This window comes from Protopterus annectens, chromosome 2.part0 (assembly GCF_019279795.1).
Source record: "Protopterus annectens isolate FY-2018-M chromosome 2.part0, PAN1.0, whole genome shotgun sequence".
NCBI classification, from domain to species: Eukaryota; Metazoa; Chordata; order Ceratodontiformes; family Protopteridae; genus Protopterus; species Protopterus annectens.
This window is the reverse complement of record NC_056728.1, coordinates 68,814,670-68,833,216: the sequence shown is the minus strand read 5'-3', so window position 1 is coordinate 68,833,216 and position 18,547 is coordinate 68,814,670. Positions and strand designations below refer to the sequence as shown.

The following is an 18,547-nucleotide window of genomic DNA, read 5'->3' as shown; positions in this document are numbered from 1 at the left end:
TGGAATCCTTCAAAGCCCCTGGGCCTGTGGAAAATACGGCCCAGACCGCAGAATCCTTTATAAATGCATTCTATGAACACCTTCAGGAATGCATGGATCATGCAATCCCAAATAAAACCAAGACCCAATCCTCCAAAGGCAGACGTCCTGTCTGGTGGACCCCAGCCATAAACCAACTATACAATAGAAGGAGGAAGCTACTAAATGATAGAGCAAAATCCCAAAAAGGGAAGGCATCTCTGATCAGTATTAGCAAAAAGCAACGGGCACTCATAAAATCGTCTAAGACCAGCTTCGAGAGAAAAACTGCACAGGACACTAAGGATAATCACAAGGCTTTCTTTAGTTATGTTAGGAACCTGGGTGGGAATTCCCAGATATGCTCAGAATTAGTCCAAAATGACAAAAAATACACCGAACCCACAGACATTGCGCTGAATCTGTCAGCTAGGATGTTGGCAAACTCCCCCCCCTCCCCACCAAAGGGCAAATATCTATCCCAGCAGAGTGCTGCCCCCCTGACAGCTCAGATGCTCAGGTAAGAGCCGCCCTCTCCAAAGCAAAAAAACACAGCATCAAATGGGACCAGACGGTGTCCCGGGCTGCGTCCTACATGAACTCCAAGAAGAGCCAAACCCAAACATAAAATTACTGTTCAATCTCAGCCTTACTACAGGATATGTACCCAAAGAATGGCGTACAGCAACAGTGGTCCCTCTCCACAAAGGTGGTGCCTCAATGGATCCTGGAAACTATCGCCTCATAAGCCTGACTAGCTTGGTCTGCAAAGCTATGGAAAGGATCATCATGGACCTCATAAATAAAGATATTGGGGACCTACAGGCACTGGATCCTACCCAGTTCGGCTTTGTTAAGGGCAGATCCTGCCTCTTAAACCTGATTGACTTCTTTGAAACAGTCACCAAGGCCATTGAGGAGGGGAAGGTGGTCCACACAGCCTACCTGGACCTCGCAAAAGCCTTCGATACAATACCCCACTCGGGCATTATAGATAAGCTCACCAGCTTAAATATAAACCCCTATGTCACTAGATGGGTTGCAAACTGGCTCAAGGACAGAACCCACATGGTTAGAATTGCTGGAGCCATGTCACACTCCAAACCAGTTGCAAGTGGCGTCCCACAAGGCTCAGTACTGGGACCTCTCTTGTTTGGCATATATTTCTCGGAGGTACAGGCCAACACGGAAGGACTGCGGCTGACCAAGTTCGCAGAGGACTGCAAACTGGGCGCCATAATCGACTCTCCAGCCAACACAAGCATCCTCCAAAAGGGCCTTATAGAAACAGACAACTGGTGCCAGAGCCATGGCCTCAAGCTAAATGCCAAAAAGTGTATAGTCATCCCCTTTGGCAAAAACAAAGTGCCTACAAATTACCACATAGGTGGTAATCCATTAAGTACAGAAGAAGTAATTAGGGACCCAAGTTGACAGCAGTCTCTCATTTGACAACCACGTGGCCAAAGTGGTTAGAAAAACATTTTATATAGCCCACCTAATCATGAAGGGATTCACATCTAGATCAGGGGAGGTCATCATGCCTCTTTACTCATCCCTCTTCAGGCCCATAATTGAGTACAATGCCCGTTTTGGGATGTACCTTACCAGACACCTGCAGCAACTGGAAAGACCACAAAAGTACCTCACCAAGAGGATCAAAGGGCTCAAACAGATGCCATATGCTGCCCGGTTAAAGAAACTCCAGCTCTACTCAGTGGCATACCACCTGTTCAGGGGCGATCTGTGCCGGACGTATAAATCCATGTCCAACCCGGAATTAATGGACATGCTGCACCTCAGAAAATCCAAATCCCATCAAGCTACGCGCTCGAGAGACTTGAACCTCAGCACTGAAATAAATAGGACATGCTGAAGGGACAGATTCATAACCCAGAGGCTCCCTTCACTCTGGAATAAAATCCCAGTCCAGGTTAGGCAGAGTCCCTCATTGACTCTCTTCAATAGGAATCTTGATGAGTGGATGGGAGATCGTAGGTTTAACCCGGGTATCACTTCTGTGTCACTGTTAGACAGAGGCACAGTATACTAACCTCGAAAAAGGGCATAGCAAAATTAATTTAAAATGGGTGGCGAAAGCCAAACACATTCTGACTAGGCTTATAAATGCCCTAGGGCAGATAGCCTAGTATGAACCTATGAACACGTATGGGATGTGAGGAACAAGAGGGCTAAGAGTGCATTTGGGCAACATGTAATAGACAAGGGTTATGAGCATATAGTTTTAGATTTTCAGTTTTAAAGATTATAGCTACAAACATTAGAGGGGGTGATATCAAGAATTTCACAGAAGGAAGGAAGCAACAGTGGATTATACTGTTGGATGCAGACAAGTTTCCAGGCATCAATGAGCATATATCCCTGAAACCCCACTTGAAATCTCGCCCCCTAAAACACTGATGTAGTACTGCATTTTACTACATGTATTTAATTTTATATTTTTGATTTTATAATTTGAGACATATATATGGGATCACTACATTATCTCGAAAGATTGAAATACCAAATTTCAAACTTTCGAGACTAGTCGAAACCCATAATTACCGAAGGCCAGAAGCGCGAATTTCAAAACCCCGATCATCAGGAGTTTGACATTCGCGCTTCTGGTGTTGCAGTATGGTGGAAGGACAGGTAAGTATCTATGTTTAAAGGTGTTGGTTAGGGGTTTAGTGTGAAAGTGTGTGTTGTGACTGTGATGTGTGTGTGCGCAAGGGGAATCTAGGTGTGTGGTGGTATTTTGTGTGTTTGTGTATGTAGTGCGACCTTGGAGTTAGAATATACAAGTACGGGGTTGTGGGGGTGTAGGTGGGCTTGCCCCCCTGCTTCTCTGCAGTTTAGGTTTGTGTTCTAGGGGAAGGTGTGTGTAAGTACGGGGGGGGGGGGGTGTAGGTGGGCTTGCCCCCCTGCTTCTCTGCAGTTTAGGTTTGTGTTCTAGGGGAAGGTGTGTGTATGCTGAGTGTAGTTTTCGGTAGTTTGAATTTCATGGTTTTGATGCTTTGGTATTTTAGTGTTTCGGGCGTTGGTAGTTTGGGTTTTCGGGATTTAGTAGTGGTATACACACACAATATATTTATATATATATATATATATATATATATATATATATATATATATATTCATTCTATTTATGTGTGTGCTAAAAAATAATGTTTTATTAAGGTGTATTGGAACTTTAAGAACTAGGCGATTTGTTTCTTGGTTCCCAATTGGATGGTTTGTATTTACATAGTGGAGGGAAGACTGTTTTAATCAGGTCTGATGAAGCGACCTTGATGGCAGTGAAAGTGCTTACCGTTGCTTTAGCATTCTTGTTTCAGTGAAGTGTTTGTGTTCTACCGTGGTGTGCACCCAGTTTCTTTTTATCTAAACATCCTTATGGAAACATGAAAATTTATTTTATATAAATTTGTTGACTGGGAGTGTCCGACTGGACATAGGTCCATTTTCAGTGGAGGCCCAGGGAGAAAAGCTCCACAGTAAAATAAACAGACAGTAGTTACATTGGATTACATAGCGATTAACAATTTAACATAGCAATTACTTACAACATATTTACAGATGAAGAACATAGTACATCAGTAGACAACTAGAATCTTTATCTGTGAAGTACATAACAGACATTAACAAATGTTACACTGAGAAGTTCCTGCTGTATAATAAGTACTAGGCTTATGAGCATCTGAGCTTGCTATAATCAAGATAGTTAGTGAAGTGGAAAGAAAGGTAGTGGTTGGATGGGATGGATGATATTAGAGTGGGAGTTGCAAGGGCATAGCCACCATGTTTTTAGGTGTGCTTTTAGTAAAGTTTTGAAGTGGGTGCATGATGGTATGGAGGTAATTGTGAGTGGGAGTGAGTTCCATAATTTGGCTATGGCGCAAGAGAATAGTGCTTCACCAGCAGAGTTATTGGCTTTAGTGATCTGCAAGTGATTTTTGTTGCTGGATCTTAGTGGTCTGGTGGTGTGATATGGTTGGAGTAGATTCTGGAGGGAAGGGACATTTAGTGGATGGTTTACTAGTTGTGGATGAGTGAGAGTTAATACCACTGAAGGAGGTGAGGGAGTTCAAGCCAGCCCAGTTCAGCAATTGAGAGACAGTGGTGACTACGGTAGGATGCCCCTGTGGCGAATTTGGCGATTTTGTTGTAGCAGGTCTCTAGCTTGTTTAGATCACATTGCCTTAGGTTGGTATATATTGGAGAGGCATAAAGTAGGGTGGAGATAAGGTGGGAATTTGCTATTGAAATCTTTGCTGCTTTGGTGAGAAATTGCTTATTTCTGTGGAACGCTCCTAGTTTTTTTGTGGACTTTTTTTATGGTCATGGATATGTGAATGTCAAATTTTAGTTTCTTGTCTATTTCCACTCCTAGCAATTTGGTGTGTTCAGTTGGGTATATAGTGGTGTTGTCTTTTGCTGTGATGTTAAAGTGAGAGTTGTTTTGAGTACGTTTGGTGGGTTGGAAGATGAGTAGTTTAGTTTTGTTTGGGTTGAGTATTAATTGGGCATCGGATAACCATGTTTCAACAGAGGAAAAGGCTTCCTGTGTGATTTTTTGCAGTTTTAGTAGGGACTGAGCTGAGCAGATGATGGTCGAGTCATCTGTGTATTGTGTGTGTGCCATGTTTGGTGGCAGAGGCTAGATTATTGGTGTAAATGGAGAAGAGTAGGGGTCCAAGGATGGATCCTTGGGGAACCCCTATGGAGACAGGTAGTTGGGGAGATATGTCATTCTGCCATACAACGGATTGTTGGCGGTCAGACAGGTAACTCTGAAACCAGCTGGTGACTGATTGTGAGAAGGATAGGTTATTGAGGACAGAGATAAGTTGTTTGTGTGGGACCATGTCAAATGCTTTAGATAGGTCTAGGAAAGTAGCAGAGGAGAGACAGCCATTGTTTTTATGCTGAAGGATAGTGTTAGTAAAGGAGAGTAAGGCAGTGGTGGTGCTATGGTTTGGTCGGGAACCATGCTGAGTACGGGAAAGGAGGTAGTCTGAGACCTGAGTGTATGCATCTCTCTAGTATTTTGGAGAGTGGAGAGAAAATAGCTATGGGGCGGTAATTGGTTAGTTCTGCGGAGGGTCCGCCTTTGTGGAGGGGAATTATATGTGATACTTTCCACAGTGTGGGAACGTAACTTTCTGACAGAGATCAGTTAATCAAGATGGATACTGGGCAGGCCAGAGCATCAGCTGCGATTTGTAGGTATTCACTTGGGAGGTTGTCTGCTGCTAATTTGGTGGGTTTAAGTTTAGTTAAGAGTTTTTTTATGTTGGCGGTAGGTACAGGAGAAAAAGAGAAGGCAGTGGGGAGATTACTAGCTGAAGGTGTGGTTGAAAAAATAAAGTATTTAGGAGTACGGATTAAAATTGATTCTGGTGTGGCGCCTAAGGATATGTAGGAAGAGACTAAACAAAAAGAGAATACAAAAACTGAGAAAAATGGAAGCTATGTATATGAACAGTAAGATACAAGCAGTCAAAATGTTTTCAGTCCCTTAAATCTTATACACAGGTCAAGCACTTTTAATCAACCAGAGGAGAAGCTGTGGATACCAATTAATAAAGAGCTGAAGGACTTTATCTGGGAAGGGAAGACTTCAAGAGTCATGTGGAATAACCGGATTCTTCCAGCAGAAGAAGGTGGACTGGGATTACCCAATTTGAAGGGTATTTCAGAACTACATAGTTAAGGTCCCTATCCATAGCACAAGCAGAAAACTGTAAATGGAAAGGGATGATGCTGAAGCAGGGGGGGGGGGGGCTCAAGAGACTGGGATTTTGGATGCATGCCTTTAAGAAAAACAATAATCAAAACAGATTATTATAGCCATAAAGTAGCAAAAATTATTGAAAGAACTAAGACAACACATTAATGGAGAAAGGAGATTTTGCCAACAGGGATGACTGCATTTAGGGATACAGACAACAGGCAAGAGGAGACTGGAATTTATTGGAGAAAACTGGCAAAGGTTCCAAGGTATTGGAAGCAAACAACTAGAGAGGGAAAGGTAACAAAATAGAAGAAGCCAAGAATGTATTTGGACTGCAGGTTAGAGACTGCCTTACCCATCAAGGATTGATATCAGAGTATAGGCAAAGAGAACAAAAGACCAGCACTGGTAATGTTTTTAGTAGAATCTAGAACATAAGATGCAATTAAAAAAGGAATAAATTAGTAGACCATATAAATTATTGCAAGTTAACTATAATAAATCAGAGGAGGCTAGAAAGGATTGTGAAGAGGGACTGGATAAGCAATACACAAAGAAACAATAGGGAAATATATGAATGGTCTCCAAATTATGTGACTTAAGATTTTTGCTTGGAAATGTTTACATAGATATTTTTATACCCAAAGTAGACTCCAGAGAATTTTTCCTCAGGTACACAGCAAATGTTGGAGATGGAACAGGAAGAAAGAGGTACAATGCAACATATTTTCTGCGAGTGTGGTGGGTTGGTGGACTTTAAGGATTCCCTGTGGGATGCAGTGTCGGAGATGTTGGGTGGATTAGTGTGACGAGGTTGAGGATTTTTTTGAGCTATGATACAAAATATAAATTGCCTAGACAAGGTAAGGCCCTGCTGTGTCTAATTATGGTGGCTGGCAAAAAAGCAATTACTAGAAAAAGTAAATCAAAATCTAAACCAGCTATATCAGAAGTAGTAAATATAGTAACACAGATAAAGCAACTGGAACTGACATCTTTAGAAGAGAGTAGGAACAACCTACAAAAGAAAAAATGAGAATTGTGGGAATACATACAGGGGAGGAATGAGGTTTAAAAGAAGGCAGGCCATAAATGAGCTGTATAACATTCAACTGAAAATGATTGGGTAGATAACTGATGCATAATGTTTGCAAGTGGGTGTGTGTCAGTATGGTTTGTTAAATAAATTGCTTGCGGCTAGGACTGTGGCGGTGTGGTTTGTTTTAATTTATATAAATGTATGATTGATGTTTAATAAAGATGTATCTTGTTAAAAAAATAAAGGGGGGCAGGAAATGAATAATTTATGTAATGTTGCTTAGGTTATATGATATATAGCAGTATATGTGAAGTATAATGTTTATTACTGTTAATTTAATACAGTTTGATTACTTTTTTATAACTGTAAATTTGCCTATGTCACAAGTGTTAATTCAATGAAGGTGCTTAAAAAAAAAAAAAAAAAAAAAAATTTATACTGTTGACTGAAATACTGTCATGAAGAACAGGGAGGTCAAAAGAAATAAATTATAACTGCCACGAAAGTTCCTTGACCTCCAAAACTGTCTCAAACTGTACCCCCCCTCCCCCAAGATCTAAATGGAACAATCTCAAGCACGGCAAATATAAACTTTATGAAATCCTGCCAAAACAATGAATGTTAAACTTTTCTGGTGTTTTTGTTCCTCATATCATTGATATGCTCGTAAATCCTACTCTTGAGAGCCCTATCCATTTTCCCAATGGAGAATGAACCACAGGGGAACTACATGCAATTTAAACCACTTTTGTACAACTGCAGCCATCCATCAATTTCACCCATATATTAAATGAACCCATATTAATCTAAGACGCTTCCAAAATGTAGGTGCACTGAGTGCAGCTACTACATTTACGCATACCCTTCACTTGCTTGCTGCTCACAATCTTGGTAAATTCAAATAAATTCTTGAGATTCCTACCAGTTCTATAAACCAATGTTGGTTCGTTCCAAAACAAGTGTGACAACTCCCCGACAGCTTTAAACACCAACCAATATTTGTTCACAAAGTTTCTAATTTCAAAAGTAACAATGAGTGGATGGTATTCTAACAAAAGGCTCCTGGTCTTAGCTGCCTTAAGGTCAATGGGGGTTTCTTCAACTTTAGTCAAAATTACACATACTTGCATATTATATATACTGTGTGTGTATAATATATATATGTACATTATATACACACACAAAAACAAACCGACAAAACTAAAAACTATGAATAAAACGACCTCTAATGTGTTGTTAAGCTTTCGTTCCTTTAATGTACTGGAACTTTCTTCAATACAAGTTGTTGTTGTGTCTTTCGGCTTTTCCCAGTTAGGGGTCGCCACAGCGGAACTCCGGTCCGCTAATGATTGGTAGTTGATTTTTACGTGCCGAGTTACCAGCCCTGACACACAACCTTCAATGAAGGTATGCCCATTCACACGTCTCCACGCAGAAGACGCTCTAGCTGAGAATCGAACCGAACAGTGTTTTATTGTGAGGCGACAATGCTACCGCAGCACCACCACCGTGGGTTTCTTCAGTACAAGTACAAAACTCAAAATACTGTAAAACAAAACTCAAACTACTGTAAAAGTAATAGCCAAAAAACATCATAACCGTAACCATGGAAACAATGTCCAATAAGACCTCCTTTGGAAATAATGACATGTAAGAGGGACATGTTACAGTAATGTGCGGGTAATAGGATACTTGCAGAATGGGCGTGTTTACCATTACTACTGTAACCATCTCAGTGCACAATTAAGGTTTAAAGACCCATTTAAATCGGGGTGGAACTCAGCATTAAGAACTTGTAAAAGGTTGCCACAGTCTCAAAAACAAAACAAAACAAAAAAAAGTCTGAAACATGTTCCAAAACGAAGAAAAGAAACTTAAGAAAAATGAGTGCATTTACAGCTGTGTGTTTTCCAAACGCATTAGTCAAGTCTTTGTATCCGATGGCAGCACTGTGTTCCTTAATTCGGTCACTCAACTTTCTCAGTGTTTTGCCAACATAAAAACAGTGGCATGAAGATTGCAGCATAAACAACTAAGGAACTGTTGCAATTAAAATTAAATTTTGTTAATTTTACAGTAATTTTGAATTTTGTACTTATTCTGAAGACGTTCCATCACATTAAAGGAACGAAAGCTTAACACATTAGAGGGTTTGAAGTCATTTTATTCATAGTTTTAGTTTATTTTTCCCTCTAGTACTGTTTTCATAAGTTTTTGGTGGCATGTACAAATATATACCACATACACACATATATACTATACACACACACAATTTTCCAGCAACCATTAACCTAGTCAATGATATTATCATCAATTCCAATGGCAATACTTCTATTAATAATAAAGTTTCCATTAATTAATTGTTTGCCGATACAACTGCAGCCGTTTCCAACCAAACCAATGGATTTGTACTGGTCAATCGAATCAACAGAAGAGGAAGCAGGTGTGAAGTGAGGGACACCGAAGACTGTGAGGAAGAGATCGGATAAGGAATCATCTGTGAATATTTCTAATAAAGATGTTTCTATTTTTAATTTAACAAATGCATTTTCTAAGATCCATCTGAATGTTCTTAAAAAGGGCCTTAAGTTTATTCCTAATTTGTCTTTAGTTTTATTAGACTTTTAGAGTTTCAGCTCTACTTAAGAAAACTTAAAATATACTTAGCTGACGTTTTGGATTCTAATGTTAAAGAACAAAAAAATATTAAAGAAAGTGAGCTATTTTAATCCTATATTACATAAAAGTTTCTTTTATCCAGCTCTGCAAACACGTTATTAGAGAACTACAGACACACAAAAATAGTTTGAAGTGGTACAATTTAACAGAACAAGAATATGAAGCACTTTATGAATTATCCTACTAGGGATATGAAAGCCAATAAGGGGACAGAGGGAGTTACACATCAAGAAAATTATACTTTTAAAAAAATGGAGACATCTTTATGACATGAGGAATCTTAAAAGTATAATTCCTCTTTATGAAGTTTAAAGGAAATTCCAAATAACTGATCCAAGTTTATTTGAAATGCTCTATCAGGATCGGATTAGCATTCAAGAATATAACCTTGTTTGGCATCACTAAGATGCATAAAAATCAATCTGACCCATCTTTTGGGTATACTGCATCCATCGAAAAGAACTAAAATAGAGAAATAATATAATCACAGTTCGTAGATTTTTTTAAACCCTAAAGTACAACAACATTTTACTTAAAAGATCCATGGCTATTTTTGGATGAGTCGTTCAGGTAAATGGTTAATTTCCTAGTTACACTTTATAGTAATTCATTATACACCAGTGTATCACTCATTCAAGGGGTAGAATATATGAGGCGTATTTTGAATAAATATACATTTGGGGGGAAAAAAAACAGAATTTAATGTATTGAGTGATTTGACTGAGTTAGTTCTGGAATATATATATATATATATATATATATATTTTTAAATTTAATATTATTTATCAGCAGAGAATAGGGGTAGCATTGGGTCCAAGATGGCACCCACTTTCGCAAATTTTATATTAAGCTACTGAGAAATGGAAATGCTGAAGGAAGGGGTTTTCTAACACCAGACGTTACAAGCAGTACATAGACGTTATTTTTTTTCATCTGGCAAGGTAAACACTCAGTGCTGGAAATAATTTTTGAAGGAAACTGAATCAAGTATAGACTTTCTTAAATTTTCTTTTTCTGATACTGGCAATATGTTCATTTTTTAAAAAATAATTTAAGCCTAGATAAAGAATGGCTTCTATTTCACTCCAATACACAAGGAAAAACTTCTAGAAATAAAACATCCCTACCATATGAAGCAAAACACAGTTAAAGGACATGTCATTTGTCTATCTCAGTTGATTAGTGAGGATTCAACATTCCATTATGAATGTGAATTTTTGAAAAAGTTGTTTCTGAATAGGAATTACCCCTTAAATTTGGCTAATAATTGTTTTACTGAGATTATTTAATGTAGATACAACAAATATCCCCCATTCTCAAATTTGGTTTTGTCCAGAAGAGACCAAAGTCTAACCAATATTATAGTTACCCACTGCAGATAAGTCAAGACAAGTTTAATATTAAAACTATTCTTAAAAGAAACTGATTATTCAAGGCAGCAAGGATATAGTCAGTATTCTGGGTGATGGTCCATATTTTAGTATTAAAGGACAACGGGATTCTATTATTAAATGCTCAACGTCTCTGTCCTTTTTCTCCATATTTACAGTCAATGCTCTGAATAAACAATGCAGCATTTAAAATACTTTAGACTGTTTCTGTCCACTAGAACAGTATCTTACTGAAATGTGCTGGTTTCACTTTTTAAAAAACCTTTATCCCGCCTTGGAAAAGCCTGCTGCAGTCTCCAATTCATTGTCATCAAGGCCAATAAATACAGGTAGTTTTCTGGCCAATTCCGCCCCAAACTGACATAACCATGACAGTCCTAAAACGACGCCCATGATGTGATGTGACAGCTTCCTGGTCCTTCCCCTACCCATACAAAAAGTAAAGGCTACAGCAAGTAAACAGCAGAGGAGTCAAAACTCCTGCTGTGAGCAGTCAATCACAGGCAATAACAGCTCAAAATTACCCTTAGCACTTTGACAGCTAGGAAAGTTAGGTGTGAAGGGGGATGGGGAATGAGTTGAAGTAGTGCAATGCAGGCTTCACTGAAGATTGCAATTTAGCCATTCTAAAAAGCAGCAGCAGCAAAAAAAAAAAAAAAAAAAAAAAAAAAAAAATTGGTAGTCTGTTCTATGGCATTTGCACTGTTTGTCAAGTAGTCACTGAACGGCATGAAATGTTACTTAAAACTAACTGAATGAAAGAAAGAGAGCAATACATGCATGTAAAATTAATGCAATGACAGGAGCTGTAAGAAGAAAGTGGGCTGCATGATTTGATTTTTTTAGGACTACAACAAACAGGTTCACTTCAACATACTACACCCCATGTGGTCAGACTCCAAAATTATGTATAAAAAGTATTTAAATACCTGTAAATAGTCCCACAGTGGTGTTAAAATGTAGAAAACACCAAACCATAATGAAGTAAACATGTTTTGAGTCTGTTGGTGCGGTTCTCCTTTAAGAAAACTAGGACTCCAGTCTTTTTTTGAAAGATATGACAATAAAAAGTTTAAATGCAGTAGTAGTAAAAAAAATGTAGGTTCATAGGCTGGTACTAGGCTATCGGCCCTAGGGCCTACACAAGCCTAGCCATAACAATTCCCTGGCTATTTCTTCCCACACTATTTACTTCCTGGATCCCTGCCTAGCAGGGCAACTGACGTCATCCCCGGGGTGAATTTCCTTTCTGTAGGAATGTATAAAAGTAAAAATTGTTCCGTTTTAAATATATGCATTCATGCAAAACTTTTGTTCTTAAACACAATGGATTTAAAGTTCATTTTAAAAGGATATTATATCTGCAATTCAGTTAATGTTGTTTATCTTAGTTTTTTTGAAACATGCGATGCACTTTACATTGGTAAAACTACTAGAAAGTTGCCTTATCGCATTAGTGAACATTGTTTAGCCACAAAAAAATAGCAATTTGAAAAATGTTTTAGATAAACATAGCAAAAAGTGCAGTAAATTTATTGAGTTTAAAATTTATTACACTGGACTGTGTTACAGACCTTATAGAAGATGTTAATGGGCTAATAGAAGTATTGGAACTCAAATGGCTGTTCTGATTCACTTCTGTGACTGAATGACAACCTTAGTATCAAATGTGCACTGAAATGGATGAGATATAGAGAGTGATGTTATCCATAATTTCCTTACATTAAAGGTTGGCAAGGGAGGTCATTTGACCTAACAGAAAGTTACGTCTTATTCTTTCAGAGTTGCTCAGAGAAAATTATGTTTTTAATGTTGTTTAAATTTGGTTAAAGATTTAATCGACATTTACTCTTTTCTGAAGAGGTTCATGTATAATACATGGGCACAAAAGACCTCAGTTTATAGTTTTGGACTGGTTTCATTTATCGTAGTGTAAAAGTTTTAGTTATATATACTACACACACACACACACGTTTCATTTATCACAGTTTAGAAGTTTTGGTTATATATACACTACACACGCACACAAGCACACACAGATCTACTATTACCCAAATTCCCACTTAATCGAACGACATTGCCAAAAATTTACTTTAACACCCAGATCACTGTAATTTAACTCCAGGAAAATAACCACATAAACACAAACACTTTAAAAAGAAACAGAAGCAAATCAAACCCACCCAAGTGGGGTGCTTTGTCTCCCCATCTAAAACTATACCAACCGAGATTGCACTATAGTGGAGAAAAGTGCAAAGTTCACTATGGTGGTTAAGCGATTCGTTTCCCAGAAGTTAAACTACAGTGATCCAGGTCTAGGTTAAACTAAACGATTTAGTGGGAATTCAGGAAACAGAAGTATATATATATATATATATATATATATATATATATATATATATATATATATATATATATATATATATAAATAACTTTTGGCAATGTGAAGGCTCAGTTTATTGCAATTCTGGTGTTACTGTCTTATTGGTAATCTGAAGTTCGGGTAAGTGTAAATTCAGTCTATCGAAGTAGATATATATATTATATAGAATATAGATACATACAGGTATAGACACAAACTGTTGGTGCCCTGTTTCCCTTTTTTTTTTTTTATTATGTCCCTTGTCTGGTTAGACAATAATGGGTTAATACAGGGGTGTAACAGCTATTAGAAAACACTCGTAAGAGCAAAAGCTGTTTTGGTCATTTTGCTGCCCACTGGCGGCTTTTCTCGAGAGATCACTGTAAAGCTGGGTCTAAGAATTTGCCCTTTCCCTACTGTAGTGCAATCTCAGTGTTAGTTCATATTGGCAGGGAGTGTAGGGGGGGGGCTTATTTCCCTTCAGAGACACTGTTTTTTGTTTTCATTTTTTTTTTCTTGTTCGATCTTTTTAGATTTATGTTTTTTCAGCACTCAAGTGTTTTCTCTTTGTGGAGACAGTCTCTCTATATATAAACACACACACACCCCTACTCCTAAACCAATATACAAACCCATATGCAAACACACCACCTCCAATGCACACCTATGCCAATACAAGTACAGCTAGACATGCACACCTACACACCTCTTCCCTGGCACACATACACTCACATAGCCACAAACACATGCATGCCTTCAAACACAATGTGAGCCTACCCATACATGCATTCAAACACAATGTGAGCCTACCCCATACATGCATTCAAACCCCCTTCACCTGCCCTCACAACTCCCCTGCACCCACACCTCTTTGCACATACACACAAACCCTTCCTGCTCCTACATGCCTCTACCTTCCAACACCCTCCAATTACACACTTACAGAAGTGAAGCACAAAGCCTTAACTACTAATACCATATGTCAGTACTGCAACAGGTAGCACTCTCTCCTTAGGCACAGAAGGCTGTGGGTTCTATTCCGACACCAGGTAGCTAAATATATATTTTTTTAAACAGACATTGCAATGCAGCATGGGGGAGGGTGTTGCACTCCATGTACCGTCCTTCAGATAAGAAATTAAACCAAGGCCCCATCTGCTGGAGTTGATGGTAGCTCAGACGGATGTAAAAGATCCTACAGCACTTATCAAGAAGAGCAGGGGGAAGTTCCCCAGCACCCTAGCCAAATTTATCCTAGTCAGTTATGAATTAATACCTCAGGATTCCCCTTGAAAAGTAGGCATTAGACTATTGGGACTAGCCAGTTCAACAAAATGTAAAACTTTTTAGAGAGTTTAATGAGTTGGCAGATTTTACAAATTCCTACAAAGCACTTTATCAGAAATATTGGGACTAATGATCTGAAACATCTAACCACAGTAAGACCTTATTGAGTTTAATTCTGTTGGCTGCAAAAACAAAACAAACCAACCAAGTGAGAGAGAGATTCAGAAACTGGAAGGAGCAAATTACATAGAAATAAATGTAATCTGTGGGAACAATACATGTACTTTAACATTCAGAAGGAGGGGTGAGGTTTAAGGGTGGGCAAGAATTCATGTAATGCTGGACCAGTTACAAAGGAAGAAATGCTATATATAACGTATGTTAACAAAAAAATGTTAATATATTTTTTTCTATGCAACGTATGTGCGCCTTAATCTTGATAATTTAATAAATATGGTTTTAAACAGTGACCAAACAAATGCAGAGTAAACAAACAGTGTAAATAAACAAATGTAAGGATTTTTCCATAACCCAGCAAAGGTTCAGCGTGCTAGACTCGCTCAAACATCCAACCAAAGATAAATAACAACCTGGTTTGGGAACTCAGTTTTGAGAATTGCCCACCTGGTGCATATATTAACCTGTACTGATTTTATATATATATATATATATATATATATATATATATATATATATATATATATATATATATATATATATATATAACAGCTAATAAGAAAGATTGCTGCTCTCTACTCAGATACAAATGCAGATTTAGGACAGTTTTCTCCTCAATAAGGTATTAGGTCGACACAATAAACAGATCTATAAGCTTCACTTATACTATAGATATTTATCACACAGCCTTTAGAAATAAATCTTTCATGGTCAAATTTATATTTTACTTCTACAGCTGCTCCCCCATAATTATGTAAACAAACAACATTTTCATGCTTCAAATGTGAGCTATAGCAGTGCTCCTCTCCCCAGAGATTTAAGAGAACTATACCCAAACTCCACATAATGCCATGCAGTTATACTACAAATTGAAATATTTTAATAGCCATATTCTACTTAAAAAGCAAATAAGAGCCTTTTCACAACTTCCACATTAAACCTATTTTTTTTTACACAAGTGCGACAGACTGCCACTTCAAATACGTTAAGTTTCTGTATACAAGGTTTCGTTTTGTTTCTCAGCTATACAATGCATAACAAAAATATATGCACTGCTTGTGAGAATCTTTAAGGCACCCTAACAATTAAACTTTCCAGAAACTGTCCAGCAATCATGGAATTTCGCACTTGTCCTTACAGGTAACCCATTGCATATGTTATTATACTGTGCATTTTTTATGTTACGAACTTGCACATCAATGTATGTGCAGTAAGCTGCAAAACTACCAATATACAAACATCACACAAAAATATCATAAGACATAACTCGACTCATCATCAGATTCCTGTGCTAAACATTATCAAAGCTGAATTCAGTTATATAAGCATATTCACACAGGTGTGCCAATGGAATAGAATGCTAAGCTGGCAACAACAGCCTGAAAAGTAAATTGAACTTTCAGCAAACAACACAAAAAGGCCATATCTCAACACTGCAAAATGCAATGACCTAAAACTTACCATGGCTCTGCCAGCATCCAGTTTTCTCTGCCTCTCATCCATTTTCCGTTCTTACTGAAAAATAAAGAGGTTCAGCCCTAGGTTATTAGTTCTCCCGCATCCTAAAGCTGCAGAGCCAATGAAGCAAACTTCCAGTAACTGTCACTACATATTTCAACATGGCCGCCAAAGTAAACCTCCCTCCCCTACCTGTGTTGTCATGCTTGATTGACACAGAAATTACCCATACAGAGCTACTGTTTTCTCTTCCTGTTGCCTGAACGTCCAGCATTACCGCCACTTCTCCCGCCCTAATACCAACCCTTCGATGCCCACCCCTGTGATCTCACATGCCCCCACACACACTCACACACACACACACACACACACACACACACACCTATTCCCACCGTTCGTCGAAAGTTTACCTTCCTGTTACTTGTCTGCAGTTTTGGCCAATTGGGTTAAAACGAAACCGATAGGCTTAGGACAAGAGTTAGAAAATAGCAACAGCTTCATAACATTCTTGAAGCTTTTGTTTTTCATTGCTAAAATAATATTGAAGTTAAGTACTGCCACAGTTGGTTCTTGTATGATAGTCTTTACAAGTACGCAAAATGTTTTGAAAGAAAAATCCAGGTTCACTGACCAGCAGATATATATAAAAAATGCCAGTACAACTTGCATCCTGAGCATACCTTAGACCAAGAAATCTGGACAAATCCACAAGTAATGGGGGGACAAAGGTCCAAAAATAAGGACACATTTTAAATATTGCTCTTACAAACTTAAAAAAGTAGATAGAGTAACAGGTTTTGCATTAGCATTAATGTTCTGAAAGTTATGAAATTCGAAATTCAAATGTCTGTCATTATTTTCTGACATCAGTCCTCAATGATTTGCCAGAAAAACGCAATTTTGTGAGAAATAGACCAAAATATGAGGCAACAATCTGGACAGTCGAGAGCATACATCTCGACTGTCCAGATTTTTGCAGAAAGTCCAGATTTATGCGTTATATTTTTGTTCTGTTCCTCATAAAATTTGCAGATTTCTGGCAAATCATCAAGACTGAAGCAGATTGAAGTCACTAAATAATGGCATATTTCAGTTTTAGACTTTATTTCCTTCGGAAAATGCATGCCGATGCAAAACCTATTATTCTAGCAATGTTTTAAATTGATATGAGCAATATTTAAAATATGTTTCTATTTTTGAGTCTTTTCCCCTATTACTTTTGCCTTTACCCTGATTTTTCCTGCTAAGAAGTTGGTATGAGTCACCTGTGCAGATGGGATGTGTCTGATCACAGAAAAGTCCATCGCTAAGAAACTGTTCCAGTCCAGACATTACCCAAATTATGAAAAGACTGTTTAAGAATGTAAACAGTATGTTGTAACAACAGTTTCTGCAACAGAGATGTACTTCAGAAACACGGTCTGTTTGCCCTACAAACCATTTTTTGTATGCATTTAAGAGTACCTCTCAGCTGATCATGTTTTTATGTACCCTGCTTTTGACTTAGATTTTAGCATTGTCCTACTTAACATACCTCTCAAGTGTACCTCATTATGAGGAATGTACCCTCATTTGGGGTCTTAAAAAGTTCATGTTCCTCGAAGTTCCACATTGAAAGGCTCTGTCACACATTTACTGTTAGGAATTTTTAAAGTGAAATCCATGATAAATAGAAATTAATCATATTAATTCATTAAAATATCTTCTTTATACCCATATTTTAGCCATTATATGACCTTCATAGCTGAAGTTGTTAGTAAGTCATTAGCGTGTGTTCCACATTTTGCCCATTTGTTCCAGATTATAAGGGCTAGTGTTCCTCATTTTGGAGAGGGAAGGTTGAGAGCAAGCCCTCCTAAAACTGGTCACTTTTGGAGAAAAGCTAGCGAACTGCACTTAATAAATAATATTAGTAATTACAATTACATTTACTTCAGAACATATGTATTAAGTCACATTTTCTTATTCTGTCAAAGTCTCAAGTTAATAGTACTAATATTTCAGCGATCCTGATTATTTCTGGATTCATCCCTGATTCAGTTGAGAGCTATTGGTTCAGAGACATTTTCTACGTCCAGGATAAAAACACAGGCAAAGGCATTCTTTGGCATGGGTGCCGGAACCATAAAGCCAGAGGGAGGGGGAGCCCCCCCACTTTTACAGCTGCAAGACCTGTCGGGAAAAATTAATGAAGTGGAGTTTTCACACTAATACGGATTAGTGCACGCGGAAGTTAAACTAGCTGTTCTTGTTCTCTTATTGCTCTGTGTTACAGGAGTTATGCTGCCGCTGTTCTCTTGGTGCTGCCAGAGCCACAGTCATGCCAGTAAGGAGAGTTTTGTTCTTTTATTTGCAAGAGTTATGCTGCTTTTGTGTGTGTGTGTGTGTGTGTGTGTGTG

General features: G+C 38.1%; 1 protein-coding gene across 1 annotated transcript in view; it reads right to left on the bottom strand.

The window, feature by feature from the left end:
• The window catches only part of PCNT (pericentrin), a gene marked incomplete in the record, with an annotated part of 2,997,294 nt that extends 2,981,006 nt beyond the window's left edge, over positions 1 to 16,288 (bottom strand). The window contains 1 exon segment of the mRNA XM_044060288.1: positions 16,152 to 16,288. Within this exon segment, the coding sequence (XP_043916223.1) occupies positions 16,152 to 16,193 (42 nt within the window).
• Positions 16,289 to 18,547: the final 2,259 nt, after the last annotated feature.